At 61.0% G+C, this 17,465-nt stretch overlaps 2 protein-coding genes across 2 annotated transcripts; one reads left to right on the forward strand and one right to left on the reverse strand.

Moving 5' to 3' along the window:
* Nucleotides 1-165: 165 nt before the first annotated feature.
* On the forward strand, nt 166-5,026 carry LOC104686571 (B-cell differentiation antigen CD72). Its single transcript, XM_010395098.4, has 8 exons — nt 166-435; nt 521-610; nt 818-904; nt 1,436-1,750; nt 1,992-2,140; nt 2,483-2,634; nt 3,523-3,690; nt 4,055-5,026. The coding sequence occupies exons 1-7, from the start codon at nt 357-359 to the stop codon at nt 3,659-3,661; spliced, it is 1,011 nt and encodes a 336-aa protein (XP_010393400.2). The 5' UTR covers nt 166-356; the 3' UTR covers nt 3,662-3,690; nt 4,055-5,026.
* Nucleotides 5,027-5,270: 244 nt separating this feature from the next.
* Nucleotides 5,271-17,098, reverse strand: TESK1 (testis associated actin remodelling kinase 1). The gene is made up of 10 exons (XM_039567423.1): nt 16,827-17,098; nt 9,910-10,031; nt 9,723-9,771; nt 9,353-9,499; nt 9,093-9,175; nt 8,662-8,752; nt 8,350-8,433; nt 7,806-7,895; nt 7,494-7,644; nt 5,271-7,252 (listed from the first exon to the last, which is right to left on the reverse strand). The coding sequence occupies exons 1-10, from the start codon at nt 17,043-17,045 to the stop codon at nt 6,210-6,212; spliced, it is 2,079 nt and encodes a 692-aa protein (XP_039423357.1). The 5' UTR covers nt 17,046-17,098; the 3' UTR covers nt 5,271-6,209.
* Nucleotides 17,099-17,465: the final 367 nt, after the last annotated feature.

The raw sequence follows: 17,465 nt of genomic DNA on the forward strand, positions 1-17,465 counted from the left end.
CTCCCCTAGCCCATGGATTTGGGTCTGTCCTTTGCTCTTCCACTGCTGTGACCTCTGGCTGTGCTGCCCTGGCCCTGCCCTGTGCTGAGGGGGACCATGAGCATTTTTAGGGCATGGGAGGGGATGGGCCAGTGTTTCTGGGACCAATGAGAGGGTGCTCGTCCCCGCAGCCGTGCCTCACTGGTCCCATCTGCTACAGTGCGGAGCAAACTTCTGCTTCTGCAGATGCTGGCTGCACTTCTCCTTTGCACGTCTGAGAGACGGCGCAATCGCCAGGAACAGGAACATCTCAGAAAGGCATCCCCAGTGCGGAGCGGGAGCCAGCAGGGCTCAGGGCTTGCCCAGCGTTTGCCTACATGGCCCAGCTTTATGCTGACCTGAGGTTTGCCAAGGTGATGGGGGGCCGGAGCATGGCCAGCCAGGCACTGGAGGCAGGGGAGAGCCCACCAGCCCCGCCACGCTGTCCCTGCCATGCTCAACCCCACGGCCTCAGCTGCTCTCCCCTGCCTTCCTCCAACAGCCCTCAGCATGAATGAGGCAGAGAGCCCCTATGACAACATGCAGCCAGCGCTGGCAGGGCAGGATGGGGACGGGGCACAGCCCAGCCCAGGTGAGTATCCAGCTGGATTCCAGCAGACCCAGGATGGTTCTGGTGTGAGTAGTGGGTGGTGTTTTGGGGTCCTCCCACTCCCATCACCCACACCATGCCATCTGTGCCACCTTGCCACCACTCTGCTGCCTGCAGGAAGGAGGTCTGGGGGCTGCCAGCAGTTTTCTAGCTCTTCAGGTGATATCTGTGGTCTGTTGTGTTGTGCAGGGCGCTGGTCCCGTCGGTGGTGCCTCCCTGTGGGTCTGCTGGCAACTTGCCTGCTGCTGGTGGCCGCTGTGGCCCTGGGGGCTTGCTGTGAGTCAGGGGACTGTGAACATTTGGGGCAGGGAGTGGCTGGGTCAGGGAGGCATCTGGGCTGGGGTGGGTGCTGTGGGTGAGCGGGGGGGGGGGGTGAATAGAGGCATACTCATGCACACTCACTGGTGAGTCCCTCTGCCCTATCTGCCACAAGCTGGCCTATATCCCTCGCACATCCTGACCACCTCCTTTGCCTCCCATCATCCATCTTCCTTGCCTTACTCTCCATTTCTGCTTCTTTTCTTTTGCATCCTGGCGCTGCCCAGCCTCATATTGCTGCACCTTCCCTGCCCCTGACCTGCTGCTTCTGCTCCTACACCCCATCCTGCCTTGCCCTGCTCTCCCCTGCCAGATCCTGCCCAACCCTTAACCATACACTTCCTTGCTGTGCCCTTCCCTCCCATCCTTTCCCACTCAGCATGGATAACTCCCTGCCTTGCCCTGCCCATCCTTCCTGCCTTAAACAGGGTCAGTCCCACATCCAGACTGTCCCAAGCCTATGCCTCAGCTCACCCACTCTGTCCCCAGACTGGCAGGTCACCCGCAGCCTGCAGGACACCTCCCGCAAGCACGCGGCTGAGCAGGGCCGCCTGTCACAGGAGCTGCGGGCACGGGAGCAGAGCCTGGAGCAGACACAGCTGGAGCTGGCGTGGGCCAGAGAAGAGCTGCAGCGAGCGTGGCATGAGAGCAACATCAGCCAGCTGGAGCTGAACAGGCTGAACACGGAGCTGCGTCGTGTCACGGGGGTCCTGAGCAAGACAGAGAGGGAGGTGCAGGAGGTGCAGGGGAGGCTCAACAACAGCGAGAACACCGTGGCCCTCCTGCGCTCCTGCACAGCTATAGGTAGAGTGATGATGGAGCAGGGATGGGGTGCTCCAGGTGACTGGCACCCCTCAGCAGGTGCCAAGGGGCAAATGTGGCTTTTTTGGCCACATGGTGTGGACAGGGTGGTCCAAAGGCTGAAGCTATGCCTGGAGCAGATGCTGAGCCTGTGATATCCATTGGGAAGGTGTGGGGCTGTTCCTTGTTCCCTCCCAGGGCATCTGTGGCTGAGCAAGCCCCTGAGCTATGCCCCTACCCACAGATTGCTGCCCTTCGGGCTGGCTGCTGTACAGGGGCAAGTGCCTCTTCATCTCCTCGGAGAAGAAGACATGGGAAGACAGCAGAGATGAGTGTGAGAAGACATATTCTCAGCTCCTGATCACCAAATCCTGGAGTCGTTGGACTGTGCCGGTAGGGTGCTGGGGGAGCTGAGGGCAGGAGATCCAGTGATGGGGTCCCCAGATGGGCTAGCACTGTTCTGGGGGCCCCCTGTCCTGCTAAAACATTGGAGGGTGCAAGGCTGTTCTCTGGAGCACATGGCTGGTGGTTGACGTTGGACAGAAGGGCTCTGGCACCCCTGGATGTTTCCCAAGCTGGAGCAGGGCACCAGGGCTGCTCAGCTGTCCTGCCTCAAGAAGCTCCAGCCCCAGGGGCTCCTTGGCGAGATGATGACCCTCCTGCTAAGTACACAGTACTGCAGTACATAGGTGGCATGGAATAAAACATAGAAAGGCACTTTTTCTTCTTCTCCAGACCTTCCTGAAGAATGCAGATGTCCCTTACTGGATTGGACTGCAGAAGGGCAGTTTTCCCTGGTACGAATACAGCTGGCTGGAGGAAGAGGATCCGGAGAGTGAGGGGGCCTCAGAGGCCTGGTTCTGGGTGGATGGATCCCTTTACGAAAGGTACGTGGCAGCGCTCTTGCCAAAACTCCCTCTGGCATGGCTCTAGGAAGCATTTTAAATCCCACCAGTGCCCAGTTCCAGGCACAGGCCCTGGGAAACAAAGAGCATCAGAGCAGCAGGGACTGAGGGAAGGTGGGTGCAGTGGTGTGATGAGATGCTTAGAGGACAAGCAAATGGAAAGCCAAGACTCAGGGGGCTGGGTAAAATGCAGGGCATGTGAAACAGGAGGCAGCAAGAGTGGATAGAAGAAACCCCAGGTTTCATTTGGGGCCTAGGCAAGGTGTTTGAGCACCACCTCTATCCCCCACATGCCTTCTTGATTCCTCTCCAAAGGGAGATCAAGCCTTCCTGTCTGTGGAGAGTCCTGGGCTCCTGCCTGCCACGTGCACCACCTCCTCAGCTTGCTGCTGCTTCCTCTTGCAGTGTCTGAGAGCACTGGGGAGGAACAAACCTGTCTGGCCAGGTTCTGGGTACCTGGCCCTCCATCCTCAGCCCTGCCACGGGGGCTGCCTCCAGTGCAGACCCAGGGCTCAGGCCAGCTCCTCTGGTCATCCACGTGCCTTCAGGGAGGGCCTGGCTCTCCCCACTGCAGGCATGGAACAACCCCCAGCAGCGAGGCTGAGAGGGGGAAGGCTAAAGGGGTGTCGCAAGCACTGCAAACCTTTTGCACAAGTATTTCTCAGCCTGCCTGAGGAAGTGCAGGGATGCGTCAGCTGAGCCTTCAGCCTGTGAAATCAGTAGGGGAGGACTGGGGGATCCCCCCTTTGACTGCAGCATCCAACCCCTCCTCTGCCAGTGTATGAAAGGCAGCTCTCAGCAGCCGCAGCTGCCTCGGCCGGGTTTGTAGAAAGAACATGTCAGTGCCTGATGTGTTGTTTCCCCATTCAGGCCGTGGCAGTCAAAATCGAATGGAACCTGTGCCATAATAAGCCGAGGGAGTATCAAACCCACCCAGTGCACTGGTCCCAAAGACCTGAACCTCTGGATCTGTGAGAAGGCAGCAGGGCCAAGCCTCCCTTTCAGGTGATGATGGCTGCTGGCCCCAGCACTGCTGTGGTGAGTCTGCCCACACCAGGTTCTGCTGAGTCTGGGACGCACGGGGCCTGTGGGGTGTGTAGGGAGGAAAGCGGGGAGCCTGCAGCTCTGCCTGGGGCATGTTGACCCCCTCCCTTGGAAAGGGAGAGGAATGTAGTCACCTCCCTGTGCTGGATGGAGCCTGCCTCCATCCCTTTGCTGCCACAGGCGTTCTGAGTCTGAGGTTGCTCGAGGACTACCTGAAGCCATGGCTCAGCAAAGGGACAAGATGGGGGAAAACCCTTGGTGAGGTGCTTTCCCAGCCCTGTTGCATGTGGTGGAGGCTGGGCAGCATCTCACCCTCCCCTTCACCTTCACCCTCACCCTCCTCTGCTTTCCCCTGCAGCACCTGCATCCTGCACTGCCTCTGCTCCAGCCTTGCTGCATCCTTGCCCAGGATATCCCATCCATTCAAGAAAACCACTTCCCTCTCAGAGCCCGCTGCCCCTGGGCCACCCAGGTCCTTCCCACTGATGCCCAGTGGCCCTTTGTCTCCAGCTGATGTGCTTTGGCTGAGTGGTACAGGCCCCACAGCCCACCCCACACCCGCATGGGACACTTTGGGTCTTCCTGAGCATGAGGGCTGGTGGGCAATGGGGAACCCAGGACCGGCTGCAGAATGGAGCAAGCACTGACACTCAGAGCTGGAGCCATGCCGCATGCCCAGCATGGAGACAGCTGCAGTGCTGGCATGCCAGGAGTAGGTGCTGGGGACAGCACAGCCCCACCCTCCACACAGTCCCCTCCCCACAGCAGGAATTTTCTGCCTGACCCCACTGCAGGAGCAGCTTGGCCATGGCTTTCAGACAACCCAGCACTCAACGGCCTCGGCAAAGCCTCGGCGCCCAAGGAGGGAAGCTGAGCCTGAACTGGCCGGTGCCTGTGCTGACGTTTGGGGATTTTTTTTGCGCTAATTAGAAAGTAGAGCAGTGACCTTTAGGGTCCTATGGTGTGATTGTGCCTTTCAAAAGCAAAAGTTAACTCAGGCACGTGTAGCAGGCTGACGCTTTGCGAGACAACTCATCTGGACTTTAAATAGCTGCTACACATGTGCACATGTGAAGATTAAGCAAAGCAGCCCTGATGTAACACTGCAGCCAGGTGAGAGCAGAGGAAGTTGTGCTCAACCAGGCGAAAATGCCCTCGATTTATGATGGGGTTGTGTGTGCCATATATAGCTGATTAACTGCTATGTGAGTGAGCTTGCATGAAGAGCAAAAGGGTGTTAAAGGCAGGCTTTTTGGAGGTGGCACGTGTCACTTGTCTGTCTTGTCCGCTGAACCCACTTTGTAGCAATAAAGAGACCCAGTTCATCTGCTCTTTGCTTTCTTGTGTACCATGACAAACACGGGCTCAAGGGCACAAACCCAAAGGACCTAAATAATGAATGGGAATTTGTCTGAAGCCATCTCAATTGAGATGGGCGCTTTAGGGGAGTTGAGATCTTGGGCTGAGCAAGGCTGCTTTGCTGTCCTGGAGGAGTTCCCCAGAATGCCCAGGCAAGACCATGCAAACTTCTGGGCCGACATCTGATGTGCATCCAAGAGACAGAACCAGCAGTCTGAGTTGCTGGGACATTCAGTTTTTATTGAACACTTTAAATAAGCTGGGTATATATTACTAGCAATTATTATTAATAATAATAAAAAACACAAAGAGTTCTGCATTCACCAGTGCATTGTGCAGGAGGGAGGAAAGCCGGCTCCCACCCTTGCCGGGGGCCAGGCAGCCTAGCTGTGCTGCCCACTGGCCCCATCCCCATGATGCCAGGATGGCATCCTGGCCCCTCTGCCAGCATCCTGCTCCCAAACCTGGGTGCCAGGGGGATGTGAGGTGCTGTGCTGACTCAGCACCCAACCCCCTGCATCGGTCAGGCAGGGACAACCCCAGTGCTGGCAATCCTCCCCGTGCACTGCCCATGGGCATTGCCCCTCTACGGTCCCCTGCCCTCTTCTCCCCGTGTCAGGGACTGGCTGTGCTCCCCGCGCTTGTGGGTTCACCCACCAGCCCCCCAGGATCCCCAAAAACACACATACACACGCTGACCTCTCTACCCCAGCCCAGTCCCTCTCACCCACCTGGGTGCAAGGAACTCCCAGTTCTCCCAAGGTAGCAGGCTCATTGTAAACCCCTCTGCAAGAGCCTGCAGAGGGGTGAGCCCTTGGGGAAAGGGGGTCCTGGATCCAGGGCTTGAGCCCCGTGGCCCCCGCGGGGGACCAGCCCTGCCGCTTGGGGCAGTGCTCAGGGCAGCAGTGTTATTGCACTTTGGTCCCCAGCAGAGACCCAGCCCACCTCCAGGGTTCCCTGCAGATCCCCAAGGCTGATCCTGGTGGGGTGGGTGCCCGAGTGCCTGGGCAGCGCCACGGCAGCCACAGCACTTGGCACCACAGCCACTGGTGGCCACCACGTTCCGAGTGAGGACAGACCGTGGGGACGTGCCAAGCTCCTGCACTGCCCAGTGCTGTGGCTGCAGAGGGGTGCAAGCCCTGGGGTCCCCATCACTAGGACTGTGCCTCCGGCAGCTTCAGGCTGGGCTCAGCCAGCACTGGCCCCAGGGCTTTCTGGTGTTGGCCCCTATCATGGCAGATGAGGCTTCTGGCCTCGCAGCTGAGGTTCTGGTAGCGGGGCGGGCTGGGCGCTGGCCGGTGGCAGATGGAGGCAAAGCTGAAGCTGAAAGGACTCAGGCAGCAGCCGGGGCAGGGCAGCACATCATCCTGCTCCAGCATGGCACCAGAGCTGTGCCCAGGCAGCATGGCCGAGCGCTCCGTCCGCTCCAGCGCCGCCGCACAGGAGATGCTGAGCTCGGAGAAGCCGTGCTCCAGCCCACTGCCCCAGGCCAGAGGTTTGCTGACCATCACATGGTTGTTGTTGATGAGGAGCCCGTTGGGGGCTCGCACGTCTGGCTGCCAGGGCTGTGTGCCCAAGGATGCGGTGCGGATGAAGTTGCTGCTGAGGGGGAGTGGGGCGGGCTGCGGCGGCTCAGAGCTGTCTGGGCCGCAGTCCATCTGCTCCTCTGCCCTGGAGCTGGGGGTAGAGGCTCTTCCCCATGCTGGGGGAGGAAGGAGGGTGGGGGGCTGGGGGTCATCAGTGGGATGAGGGGACCCCACACCCAGCTCCAGGCCCCCCCGGTGGGGCAGCTCAGGAGAGGAGGGCAGAGAGTGGCACTTGCGGGGGCTGGTGGTGGGTGCTGAGAAGTCACACTGCACCTCCATGGCAGGCTCAGGTGTCACTGGGGAGCTGAGCTGCAGCGCGGCGGGGGGTGGCAGGTTGAAGGTGAGCGAGATGACCGACTTGCTCGGCGTATCAAAGAGCTTGATCTTCCCCCCCTTCAGGTCCTCACGCTGGGAGAAGGGGTTGACACGGGGGGACATCTCCTTGGACCTGGCCCCGCTGTAAGGCTCCAGCGGCCACAGCAGGGCAGGTGGCTTGGGAGGGAACATGTCAGACTGGCTGCGGGACAGGCGCTGGTCTGGCTGCAGGTGCTGTGTCCCCACCTCATGCAGGGGCGACTGCTCGGTATGGCTGGCTGACCTCCTGGTCACTCCTGGACACGGGCACAGGAGAGTGTTACCAGCAGCCAGCAGCTGCCCGTGCATGGTGCTATGGGGTGTTGGGCACCCAATAACTATGGGGCACACCCCAAGGGAGGAACAGGGGCCAGCTCCATCCTGCAGACATCACACGCCCCTGTCTCCTTCCCCTACAGCTGATGGGGTAGGACAGGACACCTCACACTCCCCCATCTTTGCACCCTGCTACGGCCTGTCCCCGAGGCGCCCACGTACCACTGAGTGTGGCTGCAGTTCCAGATGCAGACAGGCTCTCCCCGATGCCGAACAGGGTGGCCCCGGCACCCTCGGCTCTCAGCTGGTGTTGCAGGATGCTCTCCAGGCACTGCGTGATTTCCAGGAATGAGGGGCGGGAGGTGGGCTCCATCTGTGGGCAGGAGGAATTCCCTGTCAGGTCTGTGCCTCCTCAAGCACCCCAGGGAGCCTTGCATAGCAAAGGCAGCTCCCTGCTCTTCCTGTGAGCAGGCAAGGCAGCCTGTCCTGCCCGCCTGTGCTGGCAGGGAAGGGCAGTGGAGGTGGGAGTCTCACACTGCAGCAGTGAAAAGCCAGCTGGAGGAAGGCCGCCGGGCAGTCAATTCCCACCATGGTGCGGAAAGTGGTGACGTCCAGACCAAAATCCTGCACCAGGGAAAGGAAGAAGAGTGAGGTTGGGTCTCCTAGAGCACCACCAGGCCCAGGGGACCCAATACGGCCTGGCACCGCCCCCCACCCTGTGCTGTCACACAGGGCTGTGGACCTGGAAGCACCCCAGCTGGGACACAGAGGAGGACCCTGATGTCACCCCAAATTGGGGTAAGGTTGGGGGATGATGGGACACAGATATCTCTTCTGCTCTCTGCCTGAATCCAATTGTTCTGTTCTGCTCAGGCTGACTATTGGGTTCTGAGGTTACCAGCAGAGACCACCCCTCCCTGGACAGCAAGCGGGACACAGCACCCCTGCCCTGAGATGTGGGACCAGTCCTATACATGGGTCTCTGCCCAACACAGAATGCCCCCCTCTGTTTGATGAAGTGGTCCCAGCCCCAGTGCTGCTACCCACAGCTCCCCCTGTTCCCATCCCAGAGAGTCACCTCAGTGCGGGGCAGGTAGTCAGGGTCAGCTGGGACACGAGCGATGGTCTCACACAGGATGATGCCATATGCAAACACATCGGCCTGCAGAGAGTGGGGAGTCAGGGCGGTGTGCTGCAGCCCTGAGGTGATGTGCCCACCATTCTGCAAGGCCACAGCCCTGCTCCTCCCTGCAGAGCCACACTGGGGCTCTGCCACCTTGTCACCAGAGGGATGCCCCATTCCTTCCCTCTAGGTGCACCCCAGGACTGCAAACTCTGCAAACCAGTGGCAGCACAAGCCTGAGTAAAGCCCCATGCAGGGCAGCCTCACCTTCTCGTTGTAGATCTCCCCACGCAGCACCTCGGGTGCCATCCAGTACGGGGAGCCCACCACGGCCAGCGGCTCCTTCTCGCTGCCCTCACTGGGAGACATGGTGGAGTATCAGGAGCTTCCCAGTCCCCCAAATGTCCAACCTTCCCCCCCCCTGCTGCAGCAGTCCAAATCACCATCTCCATCTCCCTTCTTGGGCTAACCCTCCTCCATGCACCCTACAAACGCATCTCTCCCCAACCACACCACCTCCTTCTTCATCCCCTCCCAGCCATTCCCAAATGTGTCCACCTGCTCCTGGAGTCCCCCCTGCCAGGGACCACCTCACCACCCCCATTTCTACCCTTTTAGCTGCATCCCCAATGTCCATCCCTCTGTGCTCTGGGTGGGCTCCAGGGATGGGGATGGACAGATGGATGCTGCCCACGTACCTGTAGGTGGGGATCTTTTCCGCCAAGCCGAAGTCACCCACTACAGCTGTGTAGCCACTGGCCTCGCAGCGCACCAGGCAGTTCTGGGGGCACAGGAGGACCTGTCACACCAACTGCACCAGCCCTGCCTCTCTGGGGCTCCCAGGACGCCCCAGCACAACACAGCCTCCTGCTCCCCAGCCTGCCACGCCTGGGGCAGCAAGGCAGCAACACGGGTATGGGACAAGGAGGGCAACGCAGTGCCTTGGAGCATCCTGTACCTTGGAGGTGAGGTCGCGGTGGAAAATGCCCTTGGAGTGCAGGTAGCGTAGGCCATGGGCGATGTCGAGGGCCAGCTTGACACGCATGGACCAGGAGAGGGGCACAGGGCTGTCCAGCAGCTGCTCCAGGTTCCCACCGTTGATGTACTGATGGGGAGAGCCAGACCATCGCATCACTGTGTCCCTCCCGCCCACAACACTGGCTGCCCATCTCTCATCCTAATGCATCTTCCAACCACCCCACAGCATAGCCTCCCAGCAGGCCTTGCATGCACATGTCTCAGGCCAAGAATGTGTCCCCACAGGTATCACTGTCCCTTCCCCAGGCTTGCAGGAACCCCAAGACTCACAGCTGCTGCCACACTCTTACCTCTGTCAGCGCGTGCAGCTGTCCCTGGTGCACACACACCCCCATGAACCTGTGAGATAGAGGGGACCTGAGGGTGGCCGTGGCAGGGACCAGCCCCAGGAGCTTATCCAGCATCAGCAGTAGCTCCAAACCCCCAGGCTAGGGAAAAGGGGGGCAATGGGGCCGGCAGTGGGGGAGCAGGTCGTACCTGAGGATGTTGGGGTGCGAGAGGCGGTTCATCAGCTGCACCTCCCGCAGCATGTTGCCCCGGTTGCTGGTCAGCTTGTTCATCTTCAGCACCATGATCTGCCCCGACTGGCGGTGCCGCACCTGGAGGGGGACGCAGGACAGGCTGAGCCCCATGTACCTCTGCAGCCCCCATGGACACCACGCTTCACATGGCTCCCACCCCAGCCCCAGAAGAGGTGCTAAGCATCCCATGTGCCCAAGGCATATGGCACCCCAGTGACCACTAGGGCTAGAGGGGCACTCTCCCCACATCTCCAAGCACTCCCAGTACTGATGACACACATCCCCATCCTCGCTGGGGCACCCTGTTATGCTCCCTCCACCGCGCTACACTGCCCTGAACTCCCGAGAGGCAACAACAGCTCCCACAAGCTGTGAGCACAGCCCTACTGTAGAAACAGGCAGGTGCAGGACTGGGGAGCACCAGGGAGGGCTTTTTTCAGGTCAGCACCACCTAGCCAGACCCTACCAGCATGGGGTGGAGAAGAAAGGGGGCACAATGCCCCTCAGAACCAGCTCTAGGTGTGGCAAACACTTCCGTAGTGCTTGACCCCAGCCTGGCAGGGCATGGTGCTCGGATGAGCTGTATATTTAGCCAGCCCCAGCCTGATGCTGTCATACGATCTGGGGGCCTGGTCCCCTGCCAAGAACAGCAGCTGGAGCATGGCCAAGCACGGACACCCCATCCATCTGCAGCTCCCTGGCATGTGCAGGGCAAGGGAAGAGCACGGGATGCCCTGACCCAGCACTGTCATGGGGGGGCCAAACCAGTGCTGAGGGTCCCCTCCTGAGCAGGTGCTGGGGGTGGGATGCCACCCCCGCCTTGGAGCAGCAGCTGCCTGGGGGGACAACCCCATGGATCCCAGTTGCCCCCCAGCACACACGGAGCTGTGCACGGAGGCGCAGGCATTCCTCAGCGCTGCCGTCAGCTCCCTGCTCTTGTCCTTTTTAGTCGATGCTGGCTGAGGCTGTTGAGCCGCTGCCAGCCCCACAACACCCCCACAACACCCCTCACCTCAGGGATTGCCTTCCCAGGCAAAACACAGGGGGTTGGCTGGAGGCAGGATCCCCAGCACCCCCATCCAGCTCGCAGCTTGGCCCTTGTCCCCACCACAACAGAGGGAAGCTGGCATGCTGGGCCCTCCAGGGCTCTCCTCTCACCCCATGACTGGCATTGCTCAGGGAGCAGCTGTCCTGGGGTGCATGCCATGGATCTATCCAGCAGAAAATACCCAGGGGATGGGGCAGCAACACATCCCTTCAAAAGGGCCTGGGGGAAATGAGTGCTCTGTGAAGATCCCTCTACATGTCTGTGTGCACTGATGCCAAACCAGTCCCAGTCAGAGTGGAAGTGAGAGGCTGTGCCACCATCAGCTCACTGAGATCATGGAGAGACTTTGAATAATTCAGCAGACACCTGCCTGTGGGCGCCCTGCTCCAGTTACACCTTTGTCACCTCCAGCCAGTCCCAGACAGCCAGCTGGCATTCCTGACCCACCGACATGAGCCACGTGACAGCAGAGCTCAGAATGGACCCTGGACGAGTGGGAAAGGGACACCTCAGATACCCACCACCACAGGTCCCTATCCTGGCACTCCACCATGCTGCAGGGAGAAGGGAGGGTGGATTTCCCCATGCCTCCTCCTTGCTGAGCACTGGACATACTGAGCCTGTCTCAGGGTGACACTGCAGTGTCTGCTGTGGGGAGCACCCAGAGCGCTCCATCTAATGGTGCTCCAAGTCGTCCCAGTGCTCACTACTCTGCTCACCACACCATTGCCAAGCAGCACCTGCAACTGCTGCCAACATCATGCTGGACTCCTGCCCCAGGACTCCTTGGTCACACCTGGACCAAGGGCAAGGGGCAACCCCACCCCATCCCCACCATCGCTGTCTTCTGTCCACCTCATCCTTGTCGGCAGGGCAGCTGAGGGCACCACCAGAAACAGAAGCTGGGCTCTCAGCCAGGCTTCAGTGCAAGCTTTAAGGAGGAGGCCTGCGTGATGAAAGCAGGGTGGGCACAGTCTCCCTTGGCTCCTCCAGCTTCCCATGGAGCTGGGGGTTGAGGAAGCCAGAGCGTGGACAAGGCCAGCAGGATCCAAAGCCTTGCCAAGCCCCTGGTGCTAGCTGCTGCCCAGCAAAACCCATCACTCCTGACCCAGCTCTCCCGGCGGGAGTGCTTCCTTCCTTTCCCATGCCATGTGCGGCTGACAGGACTGGCTCGGTCAGTTTGGCTGGGACCAGCAGCTGCCAGACAGCAGGACCCGGCTCAGTGGTGCAGGCAGGCTCATCCCCGCCGGGACGGCTGGAGGCGGCAAGGCTCCGGCGCCACGCGCCCACGTCAGGAATGCCGCGCGGCACACACAATGCTGGCACTCGGTGGCCATGTGCCATAGGGCCGCCCAGCTCCCTGCAAGCAGCAGCAGCCCCGCATCAGGGAGCAGCGTCTGGTGGGCACCAGCTCAGCCCCACACGGTCGACATGTGCCTGTGGCTTAATTCCTCATTAAAAAGCCACCTGCCATTGGAATAAGCTGGGTGAGGTCTGAGTGCAGTCACGTGCTGTTGGACACCTTAAGATTAGAGGAGAGGCAGACTTGGGGAGGGAAGGTCTGGTGAAAGCTGCTTCTCCAGGAATTATCTCAGGGATCCCAGAAGCTCCTGGCCCATACAGCCCTGCTCTGATGTCTTTTTCCATGACTCCATCCCCAGGGGCAGGAAGGGCTCCAGGGGCTCCCAGCCCCATGCCCATGGGTCCTTGAGGGTGTCTAATGTCCTGAGCTCACTTGTGAGGCCCTGTTCTGCCATCTCCCCTGCAAGATCTGTGGCTCAAGGCCAGCCCATACCTTGATAAGCAGGGAAGGAATTATGCTCCCTTCCCATGGATCTCACACGCACTGGCCTTGTTTACCCAGTCTGTCCAGATGCTAGCACCAGCTCAGAGCCCTGGGCGCCCTCTGATGCACACACAGCAGCAAAGGGCACAAGCCACGACCCCAGGTGATTGAAGCCCCTCACTAAGGGGGTTTCCTCCCTCACTGACATCCAGGGAAGGCAGCGGGCAGCACAATCTCCTCGGGCAGGAAGGTCTCTCCTCTCGACTCTCTCACGAACTCTGGGATGGCGCCCAGGAATCCCAGCGCGTTCCCCAGAGCTGAGCTCAGCCGGGCAGCCGTATGGGGCTGCAGGGGGAGGGCAAGCTACTTGTCCCCCCCCCAGGAAACAGGCAAGCCCTCACCCCTCACCGATGCTCCCTGGCATCCCACATGGCTGATTCACTGGGCACTTCATGGGGCTACCGTGGCTGAGCCGGGGTGCCATGGCACGTTGGTCCCCGTCCCATCTGTTGCCAGCACACAGGGCTGGGGGATGGGACAGGCTGGCGGCAGCCCCAGCCTGGGCACAAGGGATCTGAGCTCTTTTAACAGCGGAAATTAGAGTCTTATTTAAAGAGCATGCTAATCAGAGCAAGCAGACGGCCTGCTCCCTCCCCGCAGCCAGTGCTCCCGTCTAGACATGGGGCAAAGCTCCCTGACATCTCCCCGCTCGAAGGCCTCAGCAGCCAGCCCCCCTGCACCCTGCACTGAGGACAGCCTGGCACACAGCCCCACTCTCTGCATATTCCCTTGCCCCCTGCCTCACACAGGCAAGGCACAGTCACACAGGGACACCACCCTGCACCCCTCACTGCAGAGTTCTGTGCGGAAGACAGGAGCGGGGCAAGGGAGCTAGCAATGCCACTGGTAACCCCACAGCCACCCACAACAGCTGCATCTGAGCTCACAGGAATCCCAATAACACAACCGGGTGGGACTGGGAAACGTGCCCATCAAACAGAAAAGGCAGAATCAGTCAAGACAGACTTTGAGGAAGAGACAAAGCACCTGCTCCTGGAGAGTGTTTGAGCCCCCACCTCCTGTTCTCCCAGGAGTGACATTGTGGGCACACGAGGAGCCACAGCAGTGCCAGTGTTGCACCGCAGTGGCAGATCACTGCCTGCCCTCACTGGCAAGCCTGGAGCACGCCCCATGATAGAGCAGGAGAGGTGCTGGCAGATCTCCAGCTGGTAAGCACAACACATTTCCCGTGCCCAGGACTCCCAAGCGGCAACTGTGGGGCCAGGCCTGCTCCCAGCCTTGCCACGGCTGGCTGACCTTGGCAAATTCACTTCCTCCCTCCTTGCCTTAGTTTCCCCATCGGTGTCACGCTGCTTCACTCTCCATAAAACAAGACAAGGTCCCTGATGAAGGGCAGCAGATAAGAGGGAGTGAGCTGCTCCATTAGTTGCACTGGAAAATTGGAAGTAAATAGAAAATCCCAAAGGTTGGCGGGGAAGCGAGCAGAGACAGGCAGGTGACAGCAATGCCAAAACCTTCTCCTGAGCTCTGGCTGTGCTGGGAGCTGCTAATCCACACACACACACACACACACACAAAATGCCGTGGAAATGGGGCGCTAGGCAGAGCACATCATAGAGGTGCACCCTGGGAAATGGCATTTCCAAGAGGATGTGCAACATCAGGGCATAAGGCTGAGACTCAGATGAGTGAAGACCTCTGGATACAGCCCCAAGGATGCTGCCCACAGCCCCCATGTCTGCTGCAGACAGCGCATGGGAAAGTAAGAGCGGGATTTGGGGAAGACATGCAACAGTGGTTTAAGGGCTGGAGAAAATGCCTGGCACAAACAGACCTGGCTCAATCTGCTCAGTCAATTGGAAATAGAGAGGTGGCTTCCTGCAATGTCTGTGTATCTGAGAAAACGGGGGGGCTAGTGCCTCTGAAATTGCACAGGGAAAGGCAATGAGAACCAGCTGCTCCAGAGGGAAAACAGACCTGCTCTGCAGCACAGTGGGGGATCAGCTATGAACAAGCGCCATGAAAAAGAGCAGCTTCTTGTCACTGGTGTCTCCTGTTTGCTCTGGACAGCCCTTCTGAGAGAGGTGCTTGGCTGGAGCAGGATTGGAGCAGCTAGCTTGGGACACCAGGGCTCGGACACTCTGAGCCCTTTGGCTTCAATGCTGAGAAGACAATCAGAAGCTTGCCAGCACCCTGCCTGGCCCTGGCTCAGGTGCACACCAGGACTGAGCTACCTGTGCAGGGGCAGAGATACCCAGGTTCCCTCCCTGTCCCCCACACCCACCAAGGCTGGAATGACATAGGACTCGGCAGCCACACAGAGGAGGCAGATTCAAGTGCCCACAAGCCTTGGAAAGCTATAGAAGAAACAAGGGAGGTGGGAGGAAAATGGGTCCTGGGCTGCCCTGCCAAGCTCTGTCCTCCTCGCAAGCTCAGGCAGCCAAACCCCAGCTCAGATCCCAGGCTTACCCCACCATCCTGCTGAGCTCTTGGACTCAACCCACCGCACGAGCACAAAGCCCCATCTGGCCCTCTCCCGTCCCTGCTTCCTTGCCACCATGCACGCATGTCGACTCCTGATCCCCATCCCACCCCTCAACCTTTGCCAGTCTCCCAAATCCTACATGCCAGCAGCCCCACAAGAACATAACGTGTGGGAGAAGGAGCATTTTGTGGCTCCTGCAGAGACTGGCAAAACAAACAGTGAGGCAAGAAGAGACTGTGGCCTTGCTGAGACACGGAAGCATCCATTATTAAAGAGCCATATCCACGCCTGACTTTATTAAATGCCTCCCTCTGCTCCAAGGTGCTGCTGTGCGCTCCAAGCCAGAGATCAATAGCAGGAACCCAGCCAGCAGGGAGGTCATGGCTCCACTGGGAGCTCCAGGAGGGAACACAGAGGAGAGGGACCCCACTGCACACCTTCCATGCCCCTCACAGGACACCTCTTTTGTGGCTGAAGAGGAGATGGGTCTTGGGGGTCTCCCTGCTGAGTGGGGAATGGTGTCAGGGCTGGAGAGGGTCCCCAGGGTACTGCCAGGATGTGGATGCCCAGTTGCGCTGCCTGTGACCCCAGTGACTGTGGTGGCAGGCAGTGGGGGTTGTGCCCAGCCCTAAGCTGCTCTTTGAGGGATATGAAGCCGCTAGATCGATCACCACTTAGGGACAGTCCTCGCCCAGTGGCTTATGGCACCTTCAGTGATGCTGAGGCACAAAACAACACATGCACACACCTCCCCTCTGCCGGGAGAGGTGGTGCTGACACCGAGGCACAGCCCTTCGTCCCCAGCAGCAGCGCACTGGGCTGGCAGGATACTGTCACCACGCACCCCTGCCTCACTGTTGGAGACCCTGAGCTCCCCACCAGCACTCACACACCCCTATCCTAGGCACGGACCACACACAGGCATCCCCACCCTGAGAGCCCCAGAGAGGACGGAGGACAAAGACAGCTCTGGGGTCCCAGCTCCGTGCCGTTCTACGGCATCACACCCCTGTCCCACAGCCAGACACCTTCGTGGGGCTCCCGTGGGGAATCCTGCACATCACCTGCCCAGCAGGCCCGGCAACGCCGGACATCACCTTGGAGTGGCTAGGAACGTCGCCTGGATTCCCTGCCACAGGCACACCCTGGGTGGGTTCGCATCTCCAGCCTTTCGACAGGGGTCCCCGGGGCTGGGCTGCCCGCCACCCGACCCCCCGCGCAACCCACGGCGCAGCGCTCGGAGCGCTCAGCCTCCCCGGCTGTAAACAGAGCCGGCGCTCCCCTCCCCCTGCTCGGGGCGATGGAGGCACAACGCCCCGGCCGGGACGGGGCGGGCGGCGGGGTCCCCATGTCCCCGCCGCACGGCACCGCCTCGAGCACCCCCCGGCTCGCCCGGCTGCCGGGGCTGGAGGTGGGGACCACAGTCCCGAGTCGAGGGTGCGGCCGGGGCTGCGTTGTTGCCGCGGTCCCGGGGGATGCCCGATCCCGGCGGGATGCCCCGCGGACCGCCATCCCCGCTCCCGCCCCGCACACCTTGAAGACCTCGGAGAAGAAGCCGGCCCCGATCTTCTCGCAGTAGAAGTCGTCGATGCGCGCCAGGGTGGAGACGGCGCTGCGCAGCGCCCGGTACGAGGAGGGCCGCAGCCGCCCGCAGCCCGGCCACGGCCCCGCCGCCTCCCCCTCGCCCTCCCCGGGCCGCCGCGGCAGCTTCTCCCACTCCATGTCGGTCCCGCCGAGCACCCCCAGAGCCATTCACATCCCCGCCGGGGCAGCCGCGCGGCCGCGGCGCCGCCGCTTTCCCGGCGCTCGGGGCGATGCTAGCAGCGGCGGCGGCGGCGGCGGCGGCGGCGCGGGGCGGGCGGCGCTCCGGGGCGCTCCGCGCTCATGGCCCGGCGCCGGCGCCCTCCCGACCCCGCCGCGGCCCGGCGCTGCGCCTCCGCCGCCCCGAGCGCTGGCACCGGCGGGGCGGGGCCGGGGCGGGGACAGCCCTTAACTCCTTGGGACCCGCCGCCGTCGCCGCCGAGCCCAGCAGGAGCCCCCCACCCCCGACACCGCCCTGCCCCGGCGGGCACCGCGGGGTCCCGCACGCCCCGATGTCCGCAACCACCGGCACCGGCCTCCGGTGGGTGCCGAGAGGGCGTCTCCCTACGCGCCAGGGTGGGCTGTGAGGCC

Source organism: Corvus cornix, chromosome Z (assembly GCF_000738735.6).
Source record: "Corvus cornix cornix isolate S_Up_H32 chromosome Z, ASM73873v5, whole genome shotgun sequence".
Lineage (NCBI taxonomy): Eukaryota > Metazoa > Chordata > Aves > Passeriformes > Corvidae > Corvus > Corvus cornix.

Coding starts and splice junctions, on each gene's coding strand:
- LOC104686571 (XM_010395098.4), top strand. CDS start 357: ATGGCCCAGCTTTATGCTGACCTGAGGTTTGCCAAGGTGATGGGGGGC. Junction 905..1,435: donor TGTGGCCCTGGGGGCTTGCT/GTGAGTCAGGGG, acceptor CTCTGTCCCCAG/ACTGGCAGGTCACCCGCAGC. Junction 2,141..2,482: donor GGAGTCGTTGGACTGTGCCG/GTAGGGTGCTGG, acceptor CTTCTTCTCCAG/ACCTTCCTGAAGAATGCAGA.
- TESK1 (XM_039567423.1), bottom strand. CDS start 17,045: ATGGCTCTGGGGGTGCTCGGCGGGACCGACATGGAGTGGGAGAAGCTG. Junction 9,176..9,352: donor ACCGCGACCTCACCTCCAAG/GTACAGGATGCT, acceptor CTGTGCCCCCAG/AACTGCCTGGTGCGCTGCGA. Junction 7,896..8,349: donor ACTACCTGCCCCGCACTGAG/GTGACTCTCTGG, acceptor TCCCTGGTGCAG/GATTTTGGTCTGGACGTCAC.